This window comes from Scomber japonicus, chromosome 7, assembly GCF_027409825.1.
Source record: "Scomber japonicus isolate fScoJap1 chromosome 7, fScoJap1.pri, whole genome shotgun sequence".
NCBI lineage: Eukaryota > Metazoa > Chordata > Actinopteri > Scombriformes > Scombridae > Scomber > Scomber japonicus.
Window position 1 is genome coordinate 25,767,187 of NC_070584.1, and position 18,949 is coordinate 25,786,135.

General features: G+C 39.8%; 1 protein-coding gene across 1 annotated transcript; it reads right to left on the reverse strand.

Moving 5' to 3' along the window:
* Nucleotides 1–3,897: 3,897 nt before the first annotated feature.
* On the reverse strand, nt 3,898–5,235 carry foxd3 (forkhead box D3). Its single transcript, XM_053322241.1, has one exon. The coding sequence runs from the start codon at nt 5,224–5,226 to the stop codon at nt 4,042–4,044; it is 1,185 nt and encodes a 394-aa protein (XP_053178216.1). The 5' UTR covers nt 5,227–5,235; the 3' UTR covers nt 3,898–4,041.
* Between the last annotated feature and the right edge of the window lie 13,714 nt (nt 5,236–18,949).

Consider the following 18,949-nt stretch of genomic DNA (forward strand, 5'->3'; position numbering starts at 1 on the left):
TGTCTTAGGTTGGACACATAACTCAGCACTTTTATAAGGTTTTAATTGTAGTAGATCACATTGTTAGTGTGAGATACTTTCATTTATGAGTAAATGAATCGCATTGAGTGATTTGACATTTAAAACCACAGCAAGCGTAATCTGTGCTGTGAGCAAACTGTTTTTCACCTCAGTTAGGTGCACTGAAAATGTATTAAAGGATGCCGCCACAGTCTCATTCTATCACAATGAATGAGTGAATCTGAGGAGAAGGTTAGAAAATACGTCTCCTCACCATTCAATTCAATGGATTAGTTATTTTACTTCAGCAAATTAAGGAAATCAATTAACTATGATTTTTTTTCCCTGGTTTGTAGTCTGGTAGTGGAACATGAGAAAACTCAGTATGCTAATGCCCTTCCTCTTCACATGCCAATGCCAATGCCACAAATGACCAAAATTATCAACAAAAACTGAACTTTTTTGTTGTCAAAATGTTCTTCATGCAGCTCAACTTTGAGATCAAACTTAACTTGGACTAACTGTCATGTAGATTTAAGATAAGCTAGTTTACACCCAGCTCACTTTTTTATAAATGAAGTAAATGTCAGTGGGGCTGATGGGAAATGTTTTAATGGCTCAAATTGCTGCTGCTGCTACTGCTTTTAGTCAAATTCTGGTACTAAGTATGTATAATTAATTTCTGTACTATTGCAATTTTATTCAAGATTTTAGGTTTGTCTGTATTGTTTTATGTTTTTTTGTCTGAAACTTTATGTTGCTGCCTTTCTTGCAATGTTAAGAAAGAGAATTTAAATGAAGCTGTCCTGCTAAAATAAGGATAAAATGACATTTAAAAAAAAAAGTAAAAAGTCGACGCTCACAGAGGTAAAGTAGACGTTTTATTCCAACAAGTTTACAGACTGTTGCTTGAGACTAATATAGACAGGCTGGCGGAGCTGTGGGAACCACCATCCAGGCGTTTCTACACCTGTGCACAAGCACGCGCAGCTGCGTAGCTCGTTATCCAGTGGGTGCGTATACGTGAGCGCGCAAGTGTTTGCTCTTCAAATGAGTGAAATCCTCCAAGTCATCAAATTGTATCGTTGGTGACACAAAAAAACGTATTTGTTCGTTTTCGATTCAGCAACATGTTTTTATATTGTGCGAAGATGAATTTAAAAGAACTGCAGTGATATTAACATGCTCTTTTTTGTGTAGAAAATATGAGACTCAAATTATAACACAATTCAGGATTTAAAAAAATGTCATTTCGAGCATACAGCTGGGCTTTATTGCCAGTTTTAGTTTAAGAATTCAGTGTTTTTGATCAGGTGGAATCTGCTGTGTTAAAATGTGGTATATACTGAAAGCTTCAATAATAACCTGATGAACAACAACCATTTCCGTGTTACTCCAATAAATAAATCAACATCTACCTCAAATATCTGACCCTGAAATTGCTCCCTGTATCTGCGTGAAGCTGTGGAGTGTGGTGAAATCGACAATGGGTAAACTTTTTAAAAAATTACAATAATCCTTACTGAGCAAAAGAAAAAATAAGCAATTGAAAAAAAAATCAATGAGTAGATCGGATGTTCACTTCTTCCTTCTCCTTCTGTAAATGCAGTCAGATTGCACAGATTCTAAAGATTAAAAGCATCCTAAAAAGGCCAGAAAATAAAATGGATCTTGGTGTTTGAATGTCCATCTTCCACCTCATTTCAGATTTGCGATTTCTTCCTAGATATTAGTTATTTCTGATATTCCTAATGGACAGCCGGAGGTGTGAGTTAACGCCCCCTAGCGGTCTGAATCCCTTTTTCGAGGTGTTGTCAGCCTTGCAGCATCACCGGTGCAACATCACACACACATGCAGACTCTGCAGCTGGCTTGCAGGCGCTCTGCAGGTCAGACCTGTGTGTGAGCTCGACAGTGTTGTGTCTGAACCTGGATCTGTAAGCACACATACCTTATACATATGAAAATAAATAAAAACATGGAAATAACTGATGTCTGCTCAGAACGTGCAAGACGTTTGATGTTTCCTCTGTAATTTCATCTTTTTTTATGTCACACACAACCCCAATAGACACATATAAAAAGCTGCATTTAGTCATAATTGTGCTTCTCCACATACACCTTTGATCAAAATTGCATTGCGCAATTGTGTACTCTGATACTGGCCCCTTATGGTCTCTTTCACACCCGATTTAAAATGTCTCTGAGAATAAGATGTGAATTTTTAATACCTACTTAATATACAAATTGAGAGTCGAAATAGGAGAGGGGAAAATATAATGATGGGAAATATTGTCAAGAACCCATTATAGAGCCCACAATTTCTATGTTCCAATTTATTTTTAATTATCATGTTTTGATTAAATGAATAGTCAGAGACAGATAAGACAATGAAGTGATTTGACGAGCTGGTTGGTTTGGAAATAAAATGAATTCAATAATAATTTAATAGTTATGATAATAATAAATGGAGTCGGTAGAAATGCCATGGTGACATTGGAGAAGCCTTTTGCATCATCAGCACCTTCTTCAGTGTCTGAGAGTGAAGTGAAGCAGAGAGTGAGGCTCCTTTCTTTTTCCCATGGGGATCACATAAATATAGCGCCTATAACCCCCCCTCCCACACACACACACACACACACACACACACACACTAGCCCGATCACCATTTGCTGTTAGTGTAAAAGTGATTAGCCAGACACAACTGCGAAACTGTTACCTTTATAGTAGGCGAGCCGCAGAAACTCGTGTAAAACGAGCCGAGCTGTGATGTAACGGTGAATTAAAAGGTGTCTAAACTGTGACCTCCAGCCAGAGATCATTAACAGGAAAAAACAACCATAAATTTACTTAAAAAAAAACAATTATACTGTTTTATTATTTCCCTCATATATAGGCTATGGCCACTGATATATTTCTCACCGTCGTGTTTTGATATCAATTAGATTTATATCAGTCTGAAAAAAGTGTGTAAATATTGCGCAAATATGTGTGTGTGTGTGTGTGTGTGTGTGTGTGTCTACAATACATTTCAGGATCTTCCCTTTTACATAATAATCTTCTTACCTATACAGCTTTACATTTCAAATCCATATAACGTTGTTTTTTTCTTTTTTTTTAAATAGAAATTCCTTATTATGATCTTTTATAGCCTAACTTTGGCTTCAATTCTCATTCAATTAAAAAAGGTTATTCCAAAAAATCTCAGTTAACTGTTCAGCTTTTGCCGTAAAAATATAATTCAATTTTCACTGTGTTGCTCGGCAAATGTAATTATAATTGTGGACATATAATTATAAATAAAGCATAAAAAGACACATTTAAAAATGTTGACTTTTAACGTCGTGAAAATGTGATGATATTATTCATTGTTTAGCCTATAAAATGACTGACATGATAAGACAACTTTTCTTTTATGTGATATCATTTCTAACATCATTTTTTATAATATCTGCAGGTTAATATGATATTTTCTTTTTATGCCTCCACTGCGTCACATATTATTTTCATTAAATCCTGTTGTCAAACCATTTATGAATGTTAATGATGAGAATTTGGATTATTTTTGATTCTTTCTTAGATTTATTTACAAATAAATTCAGTTTACAACACAATATAGCTACATAGAATTACATATATTTGATTTTTTTATTATAAACAGACTATTTTTTCAGAGCTTTTTGTTTCTTGTATGAAAAGGAAGCCAAAAAAAATGTGTCCACTTGTGTCTTGAACTTCCAATATACAAAAAGAAAAATGTAAAATAATTATCACAGATCTCAATCAGGAACAAAAACAACAAAAATAAAGATGACAGGTAAAAGTCAAACAGGTAAAATCATTCTGTTTTTTTTTCTTTTCTTTTACAAATATTTACAAATATTACCTGTACAGAAATATCTCCTTTTTCTTTTTTTTCTCTGTGTTTCAACAGTCTTTACATGAGTCCAGTGCTGCCTATTGATTTGTGCTGTTCACACTTCCCCCAGTAATAATGTCTCTATATAAAAATAAGTTTGTTTGTTTTTTGCTTGGTTTAAGTCATTGTGAAGGCCATTTGGACACTGCCGCCGCTGAGGGTAAAACGTGTCCAGAAATAATATTTGAAGGTACACTGAGGATGGGAGCAATAGCGGCTGAGGTCCGGGTCAGAGAGAGGGACTGAGCGCTCAACAGGGCCGACTGAACAGTCACTGGAGGCCGCAGGAAAGCCTGAGCGGCTCCTGGTGAGGACGAAGAGGCGCTGGAGACCCCGATGATGTTCTCTATACTGAACGACGGTCTGTTGGACGGCTCTGATTTGATCATGGACGCCGTGCTCAGACTGTTGAGCTGCAGCTGAAGGCTCGGGCTGAGCTGAGAGTTGAAGGCTTTCCTGCTAAGCTCCGCGGAGGGCAGGAGAGGGACCCCCGGGGGTAGCATGGGACCTACAGGGGGGATGTACGGGTACTGCAAAGCCGCCGGATGGGTATACGCAGGGTGGATCCCGTAGTGCCGCCCATAGGGGCCCCCAAGACTGTACGCCCCGAAACTTTGCATCATGAGAGCAGTCTGGTCCCTGAGCATGTCCGGTTGGACCCGTTTGAACCTTTTCCTCCTCCTGAGGAAGCTGCCGTTGTCAAACATGTCCTCTGAAGCCGGGTCCAGGGTCCAGTAGTTGCCCTTGCCGGGGTTGCCAGGTTCCCGGGGGATTTTCACAAAGCAGTCATTGAGGGACAAGTTGTGGCGGATGGAGTTTTGCCACGCCGGGAACTTCTCCCGGTAATACGGGAAGCGATTGCTGATGAACTCACAGATCCCGCTGAGAGTGAGCTTTTTCTGCGGGCTCTGGAGGATAGCCATGGTGATGAGGGCGATGTATGAGTACGGCGGCTTTACCAGGCTACTTTTGGGCTTCTGGATGCCTCCCGCCGCTGCGCTCTGGTCGTGACCCTCTCCCTTTCCAGTGCCAGTCTCTCCCTCTCCGGAGCTCTCGCAGCACGGACTCCCTCCACCGGACCTCATCTCCTCCTTCTCCACCTCGATCTCGTCTTCCACCTCCTCGTCGCCTGCTTCTCCCCGGAGGTCGTGCAGGATGCCTCCCCCCGGGCTGTCGCAGTCGCTGTCCACCCTCTCCATGCACTCATCGTCTCCTTCGCCCACCACGTCGATATCCACGTCCTCTGCTGTGAGCACAGTTTGGCCGGACATGTCGCTGGCTCTTTCGCTGCCCCCAGACAGGGTCATCTCACGGCTTATACGCACACTTTCTTTTTGTCTTAAAAAAGTCTACCGGAGCCAAAACAACCGAGTAGCCGGGCGGATGGTGATGAGTATGTAGGAGAGACCGGCTCGGTCAGTGCGCACAAACACGGCGTTGTCTGCTGACTTCTGGTCGCTCCTGTCAAGAGCTCGGATGTCTCCCAAAATCTAAATGCGGCTTAAACGGCAGCAAGTCGGTGAAGCCAAAGAGAAACTTCACCTTCTACAAATATTTCTCCACTCGGTAAGTGAGCAGGCCTGTGTAAAGCGACGCGTCTTGCCTTGGAAGTTGTTTGGAGACCCTTCTCGGCGCGTATATTTCCTATAGGAGCGATATTTGGAGAGGCAAGTCGAGGTGACACATGCTTTAAAAGGCCGGCGCTTTTAAAAGGGACTGTCTGATAGATTACTTTTCCCAGTATAAGATATACTATCAGTGCAGGACACGTGGTTTGGTGACGACAGACGCCCCCCCATCTCGTCCCTCCCTCCACCCTCCTCTCCTCTTCGCTCCTCTCTGTTAAACCATGCAAACTGGAGTTGTTTCATGGATTTGTCAACAATGGGACATCAGCAATGCTGCTTTCCGCTGATTTCTGTGTTCGTCCGTCATAGACCATTTAACGGTGGCAGAAGGAGGAGGAGGAGGGGGGGGGGTCTGGTGTGGGGGGGAGAGAAAATTGGCCCGCATGATTGAAAGATCTGATGCGCATTAACATGGCTGCGTAAAAACAATACAAAGCTTTAACTTTGCTCGTACAAACTGTGTTGAAAGCTGCAGAATGAAAACGACGACAGCTAAGTTTACGGAATCCTCCTTTAAGTTCATTAAGTGTGTTTTTTTTATATTCTTGTTTCACTGTTTCTTTTAATAGTCTGTGCATGCTGTGTTATTACTTTGAAGACGATTAAGGATTTTTTTTTTTTAAATGTAATTTTGTTTATTTGGTGCTGAAATGCATGCCTTGATGTTTTCATCTTTATAGCCCGCCATGTAAATCCAAGCTGCGAATGCAAAGCATGAATTCAAGTCTATTTATTCCCGCAGGATTAGCCGAAGGTGGGAAGAATATTGAGCAGCAGCAGCAGCGGCGGCGGTGGCGGCGGTGACAATGAATGGAGAGAATAAAGAATTCCCTTAAGAGTTTGGAAGAGGTGCTAACGACCCCGATCATTGCATGTTTTTACATTTGAAAAAAGTAGGAAATGCGGCAGCGGGTGAATGCAAAGAGACCATTTATTCACAAGCATGAAGGTGAGCGCTGCAGGCTGCTGTGAGGGGAGAGGATGCCGGATACTATACAGATGAGCTCCTGCGTGAGAACATTTTGGGGGAAAAAGCAGCTAACGTTCAAAGCGACTAATATTATTATCTTATGTAGAGAGAAGGGGGTTTGGGGAGGGGAGGGAGGGGGGGTGCAGTTAATTAACAAAATATTGAATTCAATCTATTATGATGTGCCACAAGCGATTAAAACGTTCAACTGATTTTATTTGAAGTCCTTTTTAAGCAGGTTAATGGAAATATCCACAATCAACACCTGTTAGTTATTTGTGACAACAATCTTTATTTGAAGAAATTAAAACATATAAATTAACATATTATGCAGTTAAAGGTTATTTATTAGCTTCAAGCTCCTCATGTCTCATTTAAAACAAGAGTGAGACGGAATATTGTTTAATACATTGCAGCTAGATTTTGTTTGGATTGCAGTTATTATTATTATTATCATTATAATTATTATTATTATTGCCAAAAATTACAAATGTCATCACATGAATGAAATAATTAAAGTTAATTACTTAATTCGCGTGATAAAAACAGATCTTATTGGGGGAAAAAAACAAAACGGAAAAAAGAAAGGAAAAAACGAATTTCTTATGAATTCATTTTGAGGCCGGTTGTTGTTTTTGTGTCATGCAGTTTGGGGAGTAAATGTGATCCTTTAATTGCCCCCTCAGCAGTGCAAAGAGGCGCTGCTTTCTGCGCCACCTTCACTGCCAGGATGAAAGTGGGATTAATCAAACGCTATCATTAATAATGCTCGCATGGGTCAAAGGAGGGAAACACGGTTTCCGATTAGACTTGCCTCGTGTTAAGCTCTTGGTGACCTGTGTGATCTGCAGGTCCATCAATACGCGCTACTTAGCAGATGAAACCGGAGTGTGCGTCAACTTTATCCCGCTGCCTCGCACACAGGCCGCCTGCGCACTTTAAGAAGACACGTTTCTTTTCATTTGAAGCCAGAAAGCAGAAAATCTGTTGAAGGTTATTTGTTTGGGATATTTTATTCAGATCGAAAACTTATCTCACTAAAGACTTTATGGATCTTAAAGTTTCCTCTTGGTGCAGCAGATTTGGCGCGTCTCCACAGAAGTCCATTGAAGTATTTTGGATATTTAGAGGCCATTTTTTTGTGTGTGTGGATTCTTCTGCTTCTTGAACAGAAATGTTAAAATGACTCAACCTCTTTTTAAAAGTGCAACAGATCTTTTTTTGCTCAATGAACACTTTTTCTTATTTTTAAGGATTTTAAGGAACCAGAGGGGTCACTGCTTTAACGAAACAGAAACACCTCCTCTCTCTCTCCTGTGTGTGTGTGTGTGTGTGTGTGTGTGTGTGTGTGTGTGTGGAGACAGGTGCAGCAGACTCCTTTAAAAAAAAAAATCCCAGAGTTGCAGTGTTGTGTGAAAGGCGGCGTAACTGCTGATATAACCTGCCTGCAACAGCACCGAGAGGGGGTTTCAAACCCGTCCTTCCTGTGATCTTTTGAAGCCTCATAAATCCGCTTTTATACCTCCGCAGTTTGTTAATGAAATGTACGTTTTAAGCACACATGCACGGCTTAGCGCGACAAAACCTTTTAGTATAATAAGCCAAGTCGCTCCTGCATGAAACCATTAGAAGGAGGAGGAAGAGGATGAGGGGGGGGGGGGGGGGGGGGGGGGGGGGTGGAGGGGGTTGCAGCACAGGTGATGGAGAGGAAACAGTCTCCACATGTGATCTCTGCAAACTATCAGCAAGGTCACCGAACAAATAATTGTGATCATAATAACGTGATGCTCTGTTGATTCCTGAGGGAGGGAAGTTTTTTTCTATTTCTTTTTTTTTATCTGCTGTGTACACCCCCCCCCCCCCCCCCCAACACACAGTCTCTCTCTCTCTCTCTCTCTCTCTCTCTCTCTCTCTCTCTCTCTCTCTCTCACACACTCACACACACACACACACACACACACACACACACACACACCCTCTCTCTCACACACACACACACACACACACACACACACACACACATAGAGGTCAGAGGTCAGGGTCACCTGCAGAGACTGGCAGGGTGTCAGTGTATGCGCAAGGACACTTCAGCATTGGTGGGTGCTTAAGATTTGAGCAATATATACTGTCATAGGATGCACTCTCTATAAATTAATGAATTAGACTGAGAGATGCAAAATACTATTCATTCACAATCACACACACACAAAAGTGGGTGGCAAGTATAAATTAAATTGTGTTGGGAATTTGGATTTGATGGATCGATTTTCCTCATTTTTTCTGCTTCAAACTTTCATTGTATAGTGAGTATTCAAAGGACATCTTCAAAATTGGGAAGAGTGCGCGTTTCCACGTGTTATCGATTGTCACAAAACCAAATATGAAACTATTTGAAAGCATTTGAATTCGTTTTAAGGTCAAATCCTTTCACTGCGAAAAGTTAGATTTACGCGAAATGTGTTTTTTAGGATTAATGTTGACGCACAAAACCTGAAGTATTATTATAAACAAGTGCATTAATAGCTTTCACTGTTTAGGATCATACATTATTATGCTGCATTTTAATGTCTGATGGACTGAAGCTCTTTATAAAGGTGGTTGCTGATCTTTTTTGGAATGTAATCAAAAGTGACTGGGTCTTTTTACGCATTTGATTTTTTAATAATTGGTTTTCAGCAACATTTTGGTACATTTGGTGTTTTTTGGTGTCATCGCAGACACAACCCACGTTTAAATCTCGTCCACTCATAAATTCATTATTAAAATCTCCATTGACTTTATACTATTCTTGTTTGCTGTCCATTTAAACTGAGAATACGCGCCTTTAAACTCTAAATCCACAACAAACTGCACCTTGCTTGACTCGCATTCTTCCAACGAAATCAGCTGTTAGTAAAAACAGATTTTTTTTAAAGGCAACTCATGTAATTAATTAGGTGAATTGGGGGCAGCAGCCAGTAAAGATATGATAAATTAATGGCATTGTTAGCGCGCCTGTAATTACGAGCATTATGTTAATTATTTTACACCAGTGGTCAAATCTTCAGCTTGTCACATTCAATGAAAACAAGATATTCTCCAATACAGCTGTGCGCCACACGTTACGCAATTGGAGTTTTGAAACATCATTTAAATATTATATTTTTTCACTAATTGAGGGTTTTCATGTTCGACAACTGTGAAGCTCAGGAAGGCAGGCATGTGAACTCTCAGCTGTTTTTTTCTTCCTCCTCTATTCCTCTTCTTTTTTGGAAACCCCCATTTTCAGCCCTTCTCCAGGAATCCACTCTATCAACCTGCGAGTTTCTGTCAAACAATATGATGGAGCTCATTTTTAACCCTCCCTCCTGCAAGATCAGCCGGGGCCAGATCTCTCCGTCACAACAAAGCACAAAGGCCCCAAAATAGAAGACACTGATCCAGGCGTGCGTGCGTGTGCGTGAGTGTGTGTGTGTGTGTGTGCGTGCGCGCGCTTCGAATCTGTTTTGACGCGTCTGTATAAAGACAGCAGGTGACGCAGGAAGACTCATCTCACTTTAGCTTCCAGTTTTGTCATGGTTGGCATATTAACAACTCTGACACTGAGCTATAATGAGAGCATGTTTTTTTATATTCATGACAATCACCAGTTCTTATTACTTAGTCTATTGTTGCTTCAAATAGGTGTTAGCAGGTGGGGCTTGAAAAAATAAAAAAAATGCATTTTAAAAAAGTCATTGGGTTTATAGAATCAGTGGATTTTAAGGTGTACATTCATTTAACAGCTTGTCTGCGGCCTCTTTGCTTGCAGGATTTACGAACATCACCACTTGAAAATTGTATTTTGGTAAAATTTTGTCAATCTTTTTTAGAAATTCATAATGGCTACATACAATGATACTAAGAAAATGTCGTTGTAGATGTCTAATCTGGTAATATTGGTTGGTTTAAGGATGAAACATACTGTAAATGATCAAATACAGAGAGTACAAAATAGAATAATTAATAATACAGTTTGGATTATTAGACAAGAATAAATAAGAGATGGAAATGGTCGTTTCTTGATAGTTGTTTCAGATGTTTCTGGTTCCAAAGAACACTTTACATATAATTTAATGTAAATTCATCCAGAAGTCCAATAATCTTAACGAAAATCCTGTTTTCATACTGACACTTGGGTCCAGATAATCCCACACAAATGTCTTCTTTGAGTATAGGCTATTTTCTAATTATATTAATTAATTGACAACGAATTATTTTTCATCTGAAATGAGGTGAAATACAATATTTATCAAAATTTGCTTTTAAAATGACAGTCTTGTTCTTCCCATCCTGCAAACTTCTCCAAACATGCACCGACGCTTCTGTGCGCAGCGCCTCCGCCCGTCCATCGCTGCTCTCCCCCGGCTGTCCGTCAGTGGCAAGCCCCAGAGAGGCTGCATGAGACTCGCGGCAGCTGGTGGGAAAGTGACACCTCCAGCTAAATGCAGCCGGATTACCATGCCAATGTGTACTTGTTAAGTACGTGCAATGTCACCCAGTTTGTAGGCTTTTTGTCATTCAGATAAGGCTGAAAGTTGCACATCAGTGTATCGCCGGTGTTGTGTGAGCGCACTGATTCAGGCTGTAAAATGGTGCAAATTGGCCCTATAGCAGGCATTTAGCACGGTGTCAAAACACATGCAGGCCGGCTTTGCATGAAATCATTGTCTGCATAAAACGACAGTAAACAATGTGCTAATACTGCCCCGGGTGTCAAATACTTCTGGTTATTGGAGTATAATAAATTAAAGACCAAAGCAAGCAAAAATATAAGAAAAGGCGCCAGAAAGCTTTGCTGAAAATCTCTTGTCAAGGCCAAAATTGGGTTTAAATATGCTATTTATGAGAAGAAAATAATTATAAAATTAATTAGAAATGACAAGTTATTAATTATTATGACGTGTCATCAGAAATGTAATTGATTTTTTATGTTTTTGTACTAAATTAGGACACAGTGACACATATTTTACAGTGATTTGGCCAAAGGAAAATTATAAATCGTGTACAAAAAGCAAATAAAGAAAGAAAACCTCAACTGAATATGGTCCCCCAAGGAGGTGTCCAATTTGTAAAGTTGATACTGCCCATGCACCAGTCTTAATGTTTGCATGTGATGCAGCGTTTCTTATGGGAACTCTCATTCGATGCGACCCCTGAACTCAATATCCTCTTGCCTATTGATGCATACATATATGTAACATCACAGTAAATTACCTCTTACATCCCGTCTGCCCTGCCCATAATAATATTCCTTCCATACAATCTGTCAAGTTCCTCGCAGAGACACTTTACCTCTTCTCGAACCCAATTATGAGAATTCAAGAAGAACATGAAGAAGAAAGAAAAGATGTTTTGATTTTAGGATTGACTGAAATGCCTGTTTATGTGTTTGAAAAGCTTTTAAGATATTTGTGAGGTGGGAAATCTAAATGCCCATGAATAAACTGGTATAATAATATCGTTAACAGTCTATAATATTATGTCTTCACCAAATGTTTGAATTCATCTTAAAAACACAATATTTCTCCCCTTACATTATGCTGCACACTGTTCCTTATTTGCCTTATAAAAAGTGTCCTTGCCTGTTATTGCAGTGGGTAAGCGCATATCTCACATCCTAATCAAAGTCGTTGTGCTGTCTCTTGAAATTAAGGACTGCACCTTTAAATTGTCAATTACTCTGAGGTTAAGTGGACTGAATAGACCCAATGATTCAAATCAGGTGTTACAATTTACTGCACATAGCTATCTGACTTCATTACATTTTGGCCTGAATCTCTTTAGAAGACAATGGAGTACATGTATTACACAAAGGAAAAAATACATAATGTATATTAGCTCTCACTTAATGCACAATTATTTACTAACTTACACTTTTTGTCTAATTTTTTAAAGAAAAATTACAAATAAATTATAGACTAACATAGTTTTCAGTGTTAGTTGCAATTCTGTTAGCCCATAATTTAGGTAATTTTGCCCATATTTTGACCACAAGATTAAACATTTCTGAGTAATAAAGTTAACGTCCAAATAAAGTTAGCACCCTGACACCCACGCTGGGAGTCCAAAGTCAGACACACAAGCATCAATATTTTACATTCCCTCAAGAATCCTTTTTAAAGATGCAATCAATGCCTCCTATTCATTATCCATATGTATGTCTTCTAGGTATGGCCTTTGTCATTAAGCAATAATTCTCCCTTCCACAGTCCCACATTACTCCGCTGCTCCATACTTTTACAAATGCCTCGGGGCTATAAATACTAATGAAATCTCTTTGCTTAATTTGATTTTGCTGGTACACTTGCAGTTATGGCTGAACTTTCCCACGAGAGAGGCTGATTGAACACTTTCAAGTCCTTATGGAAGCAGGAAAACATTCCAAAGAGATGGGGAGATCATTTCCATAATTACCCCGATTGGCAGCCTAATGACCTTCTGTGACAATAAAAAGATCTCTTGTTAATTCCATTTCTGTCGCTGACATTCAAGAGATTCCTATCTTACATGTTTGAGGGTTCACAAGATAACAAGTGTACTTTTTTTTTTTTTTTTTTTTTACCCCCTCCCATTTTCATCCAGCAAAAGAGCAGCCCCATTCAGATTCGCTCCCCCTCAACACATTGCAGCAGTGTGGCACTGAAAGAGATCTGCTTGTGCCTGCATGGCTCGTCCACCCTGCCCCAAACTTGGATAATTTATGGGCCTGGGGGGAGATTATAAAGATGGATCTTTGAGGCAATCAATTCTCATGTTGCGTTTTGAATGGTGGGATAGAAATGAAGTGCAGAATAATTAAAAAGATCACAAGTCCCCCCTCGCATGTAATAATGAGTGGCTCCAGAGGCAGTGGGCTCTGCTACAGTGCCGGAGGAAGTGTCTTTGATTTGACTGAGAGGACACCCGGCCCGGTCCAACACACACCACAGCACAATGGGGGAGTTTCACCATCTCTGCACACTGAGGCTGCACTGCAAATCACACTTTGAGAACTGTGTGGCAGATCATAAGCAGATACTGTTGTCAGAGGAAACAGAGGGGGGGTCTTGTTGCTTGGATGTCTAAGTCAGGATGACTCAGATCTGGCTTGTAAAGTGATGAGGGGGTGGTGGTGTCGGTGGTGGTGGTGGTGGTTTGGAATATGTTATACACTGACCACAATGCTCAGAGTGTTATGGGATGTTGTGCTAAAATAAAATCTATCCGTTCTTTGCATATGAATCGGTGTCAAAATGTACCATCAGTCCTCCGCATTCACAACAGTGAGCTATTGTTCCCTAATGAATTCAAATTAGACCTTTTTATACCTCTGAATGTATTAGACTAAATGAGACACGTGCAACTCTTTCTATGCTTTATTTTTTTGCAAGATGCTTAGTTTTGTCATTCCTCTTCATTTTTTGTTTCTGCAAAGGAAGCGCTCATTGGAAATACACTTTTGACACTTGCTGCAAATATACACAAAGGTATCAGTTTGTTCTTATAGTAAACAGAAGGTGGTAAAAAAAAGGAGGGGGAAAAATGCCACATGACACAATGAAGTAAAAGGACACTGCGGTGAGCTGGCTGGGGCATCCTGGAAACAGATGGTGGCATGAGTGGCTGCTTTTCTCTGCTAGAAGGGGAAGTGTAATGACACCTGGCAGTGAGCTCACATTGAATATCTTTCTGCTGGTCACTTGGTCAACTCAACATTGGCATGCTGCACACACACACACACACACACTCACACACAGAGACAGAGCTGCAGGCAGAGTTAATTTACTGTGGATTTCCCTTTTAAAGATGTTAACATCTGGTAAACGGGTAACCTCACATTGATTTCCTCTACACTGTGTGGGTTTGAGATATGTTTGTGTGTTAGAGAGAGAGAGTGTGTGTGTGTGTGTGTGTGAGAGAGAGAAAGTGTGTGTTTGTGTGTCTGTGTGTATGTGTGTGTGTCTTCTCTTCTCCCTGTTCTCTAACTCTCCTGGTATTGCTTTTTAAAATGTTTAAATCAAGGCAGAAGAGGGATGTGTTAATCCTTGATATTGGCTGTGTTTTTGACTTCTACACGTATGAAGCTTTTTGGTGATAAAGATCAAATATCACCCACGTCAGATATAAATGTAGTTACTGGAACAGATATTGGCAGCATTCGACAAGTCCACAAACATACTTTTAATGGGTTATGATTGTCAGGCTTAAGGCAATAAATGTAAATCTTTGTCTCATGTACTTGTAATGTAATTGGCAGATTCAAGTAAAGGTATTTTAAATGCTTGTGTGTAGTGGTGGGCTTTGTTGTCAGTTGATGCATTTTTCAAAAGCTTTTATGAATTTTAGGATAATAGGAATATCTTTCTTTTACACACAACATCTATTGCATGTCCATCCGTACCAGTAAAGGGACCCTTCCTCTGTTGTGCTCCCTAAAGTTTCTTCCATTTTTTCCCTGTTAAAGGTTTTTAACTTTTTTAACAGTGTCTAATGGCAGAGGATGTTGTATTACTGTACAGATTGTAAACCCCCCCCCCCCCATATTTGTGATTGCAATATTGAGCTACATAGAAAACTGACTTGACTTTTTACACCCAGTAGGATAACCACCTATTCACCTCAACAAATAAACAACACATTTGAGACCAATATTTTATATTAGTTTTGTATGAAAGTTTCCAAACCTTTCCTCTCTGGTGGTTAAACAACAAAGCAGCTTTCATACCAAACTGGGACATCTCCACATGTCTGTGTATGAGCCACTGTCCTGAAATCTGCAGCTGTCCTGCTGAGGGCACAGTTTCATGCCATCTATTGGTTATAACAGGTAGTGAGAACAATGGTGAACATAAGACAGGATGTATGCTTCAGTATCAACTCGTATCTAATGATATAAATACTATATTGTGGAAGATTTTTGTGATTAGTTGTGTATTATTGTAACTCCATACAGTTTCCCCTTTAAAAACTAAACAAAAACCTGTAACTATGTAATAGGTTGCACTGCAGCACATCTACATGCAAATAATGAAAGTCAGCAAATTAACTGTAAGGCAATCTTTTAATTTTTTACTTCTGATTGTAAACAAAAACAATCTGGTTTTGACTTTTTTTTCTTCTAGCCAGTGGCTTTGAGTTCACAGAAAGAACTCGTGGAGAGTCAAGCCAATTGTATCATTTAAACATGTTACAGAATCATCAAAGTGCTGCGGTTAATAGTTATTTGGCCGGCTTCTTCTTGGACCATAATGTCACAACTCAAGAACCAAAGGGGGAAGCTAAATGGCTAATGGGGCCATGTGACTGGACTTGAGAAAGCAGCTCAGAACAGCAAATTCAATTATCATGTTAGAATTCTGCATGAAAACAATCTATACTAGAAATTAGAGGTATTCCTGTCAGATGACTCGTGTTAGTGGGGCTAATGTCATTTGGAAAAGCCTTGAGCCTTTGAATGTTATCAAATGTTTACAAAAGAGCTTAATACGCTGAAATGCAATCAGAGAATCTGCTGCTTATTCTGTCCCGGTGTTAGCACTGAGCAGCGTTCCTTGGTGTGGCTATGGTGATGCATTATGGCTCAAATTAAGGGGATGCAAATCACAGAAGAATGATCCTTTTCTTAATTTTTATGGGGCAGTACCAGTTCACAATTTGAACTTTTTTTCTCTTTTGTTTTTTGGAGTATTAAGCAGCAGACAGTAGAGGTGTGATCATAAATGAGGGGAGATGGAGATCAGGAATGAGATGAACAAAGGTCACTGACTGAACTCGAAACAAGGACGTTGTAATTACATATAGGCCACCATGAGAGATCTTCCTCCTGCATAAATCTGTTCCATCACAGTAACTCCATCTTGTGTTTGTCTCACCATGTTGTTGTTTAGCAGAGTGACTCTTCTGTAAAGCACGCTATGGTTTTATCTACTCAATAAGGGGTTTGATTTGCATTTAAAACTGCCCCTCCAACACAGATGTTCGATTCCTTTGAAGATTCGGGGGGAACATCTTTTTATGTCACTTCACAAAAGGCAGCAGCTTCTTTGACTTCATTCTGCTGCCACAGCAGAAATGACAAATGACCTTCATTTCTATATCCCGTTGTAAATTATAATATCGCAGGTATGAAATAATAATGATGATACGCATGAGCACACAGATATAAAGACTCGAAATACTTATGTACTGCACCTTATCTCATACATATCTCTGGCTGGAGACGGTACAAGCTGCTTGTAAAGGTCCACTATGTTTCTATCATGCCAGACAGTAGAAAGATTTTCCATTAATTTCCTAATTTGGGGTGCAATTACAGTGCAGCATCTGTAACCGATATCTTCAATGTGACCTTCTTCTGTTGCTTAGTTATGAAGTATTTGTTGCACTTATGCAATGATTACTCTACTTGTTTCCCCTACAGGGAATTGTCCTCCTCAGTCAGGTTTTGCAGCATCCTGCGAGGGGCCTTCAAAAATTTTGGAAGCTCACAAAGGCCTCATTCTCCTCTGTGTTGCTCTTCTTCATCACCCAGCTCCAGGGCATAGCAGATCTGCTCAAACCCCAGCATTGTCTGGGCAAAACCACATATTAAATTTGCCCTGCATAAGCCATTTCATTGAGCTGCAGCAGGAATTCCTTTGCTGGGTCATTCATCTGTGTACATGGTTTGGACACACATTTGAAACAAAGCAAGCCAGTCAAGGATAATATTGAGGAAGTTACATACATTTCAAGTTTTGCAGCCTATGTCATTTTTGTTTCGCGCTCTTTTTGGCATTGGATTTGTCTGGGGAGATACAGAGTCGTGCAGTGGATACAGAGCGAGACTGTGGCTGTGAGCGATCCAAAATTTCTCCCTGCATATGTAATGTTTTGTGCTTCTTTAGGAATTCTGGATTTTCCCCGACAGGAATGTCATCTGAATAGAAAGAGAGGGAAACTAAGAGAGCTCTCTATGCACAGCAAACAATTAACAATGAATAATAACAAGATTCAGATTCAACCAAACCAGTGGTCCTGTGGATAATTCATCAGTTCTGTATTAGAATATGAGTTTATCGCTTGTTTGCTCATTTCAGTTGTGAATAAGTTTCTCATACCCTATCTGCAGCTTCATCTCTGCACGGCATGGTTTAGCTTACCACAGTCTAACCATGTCAATGATTTATGTTGTGCTGGTTGCTGTAGCCGTAATCTCAAAAGTACTTTTTATAAGCTTTCATTAGTCATTTATCAAACATAAAAAGAGTGGAAACTCTGAAAGGAACACTGTCTGTAAAGAAATCCAAGATCTGTAGTTTCTTGATGTTGTGAATTGATTATTTTGAGTTTTGAGGGCTAACAGAAGTTTATTATGCAAAAAGTGAATCTCTTAAGACAGTTCTTCACATGCACAAAACTGTCTGTTAGGGTTAGACAAACTTAGAAAAACCATGAGTGCATTAGAAAATAATGCACCAGAGGAAATTATTCATATCAGCTGTTCATGAAAATGAAAATGAAAACACAAATTATGCTCTTAAATGATATGGCTGGCAATTTTTGAGCAGCAAATCACAGGTGCAGAGCCAAACCAACAATAAACTTAGCTGAGTATTATGTGTGTTACCAAAGACAAGACCTTATTCCTTTGTGCCATAGACCTTTATCATTGTCCAAAAACTGTTAAAAACACCTCAGTGTGCCACACAGCTGCACTGGGTGACATGTTGACATCTTGACTTTATAGTGCATTATAAATAGATATGTAGCTCAACAAGCTAAAGAACCACTGTAAATGGAATTGTGTTTCCTGCACATGCAAATTGGGGTCTGCTGTATTGGGAACCTCTCTCCTCATAGTTACAGTCTTATTGCTACACGAAGGTACATTTCATCCAGTACAACGATGTAGCTCACTCATTTTTTGGACAATAACAGAGGTCAGAGTAAAGAGTAATATATCAGGCTTTAGATACACACACAATATTTTTACTGGTAGGATGAGTTAATTGTTGGCTTGGCTCTGCACATGAGATTTGTTAACAATAAGGAAAATAAGCCTTATCCTTAAAAAATAGATTCACTGAGCCACCATATACAGTACCAAACTCAGTTAAAAATGTAGTTTAGTGGTGCAAATTGTGACTAATTAACAAAACCAAATGAGTAGTGGTGATCTGGGACCTTTGAGGCCCCTGTAAGTCTAGGGCACTGGGGCAGCTGCCTGCTTTGCCTGGGTGATAATCCAGCCTTGCAAATAATCAATTCCACACAATCTCAGAGTGCAGAGAAAGTTACACCAACCAGCACAAAATAGAGACTGAAAAGTACACAACTTACATTACAACACTTCATTTCTGCAAGTTCAAAAAGGTCAAAGTGAGAGGTCTTTGCTGTAAAATGTTGTTGAGCCACATCAAACAACTCCATGCTACTTAACAAAATTTAGAG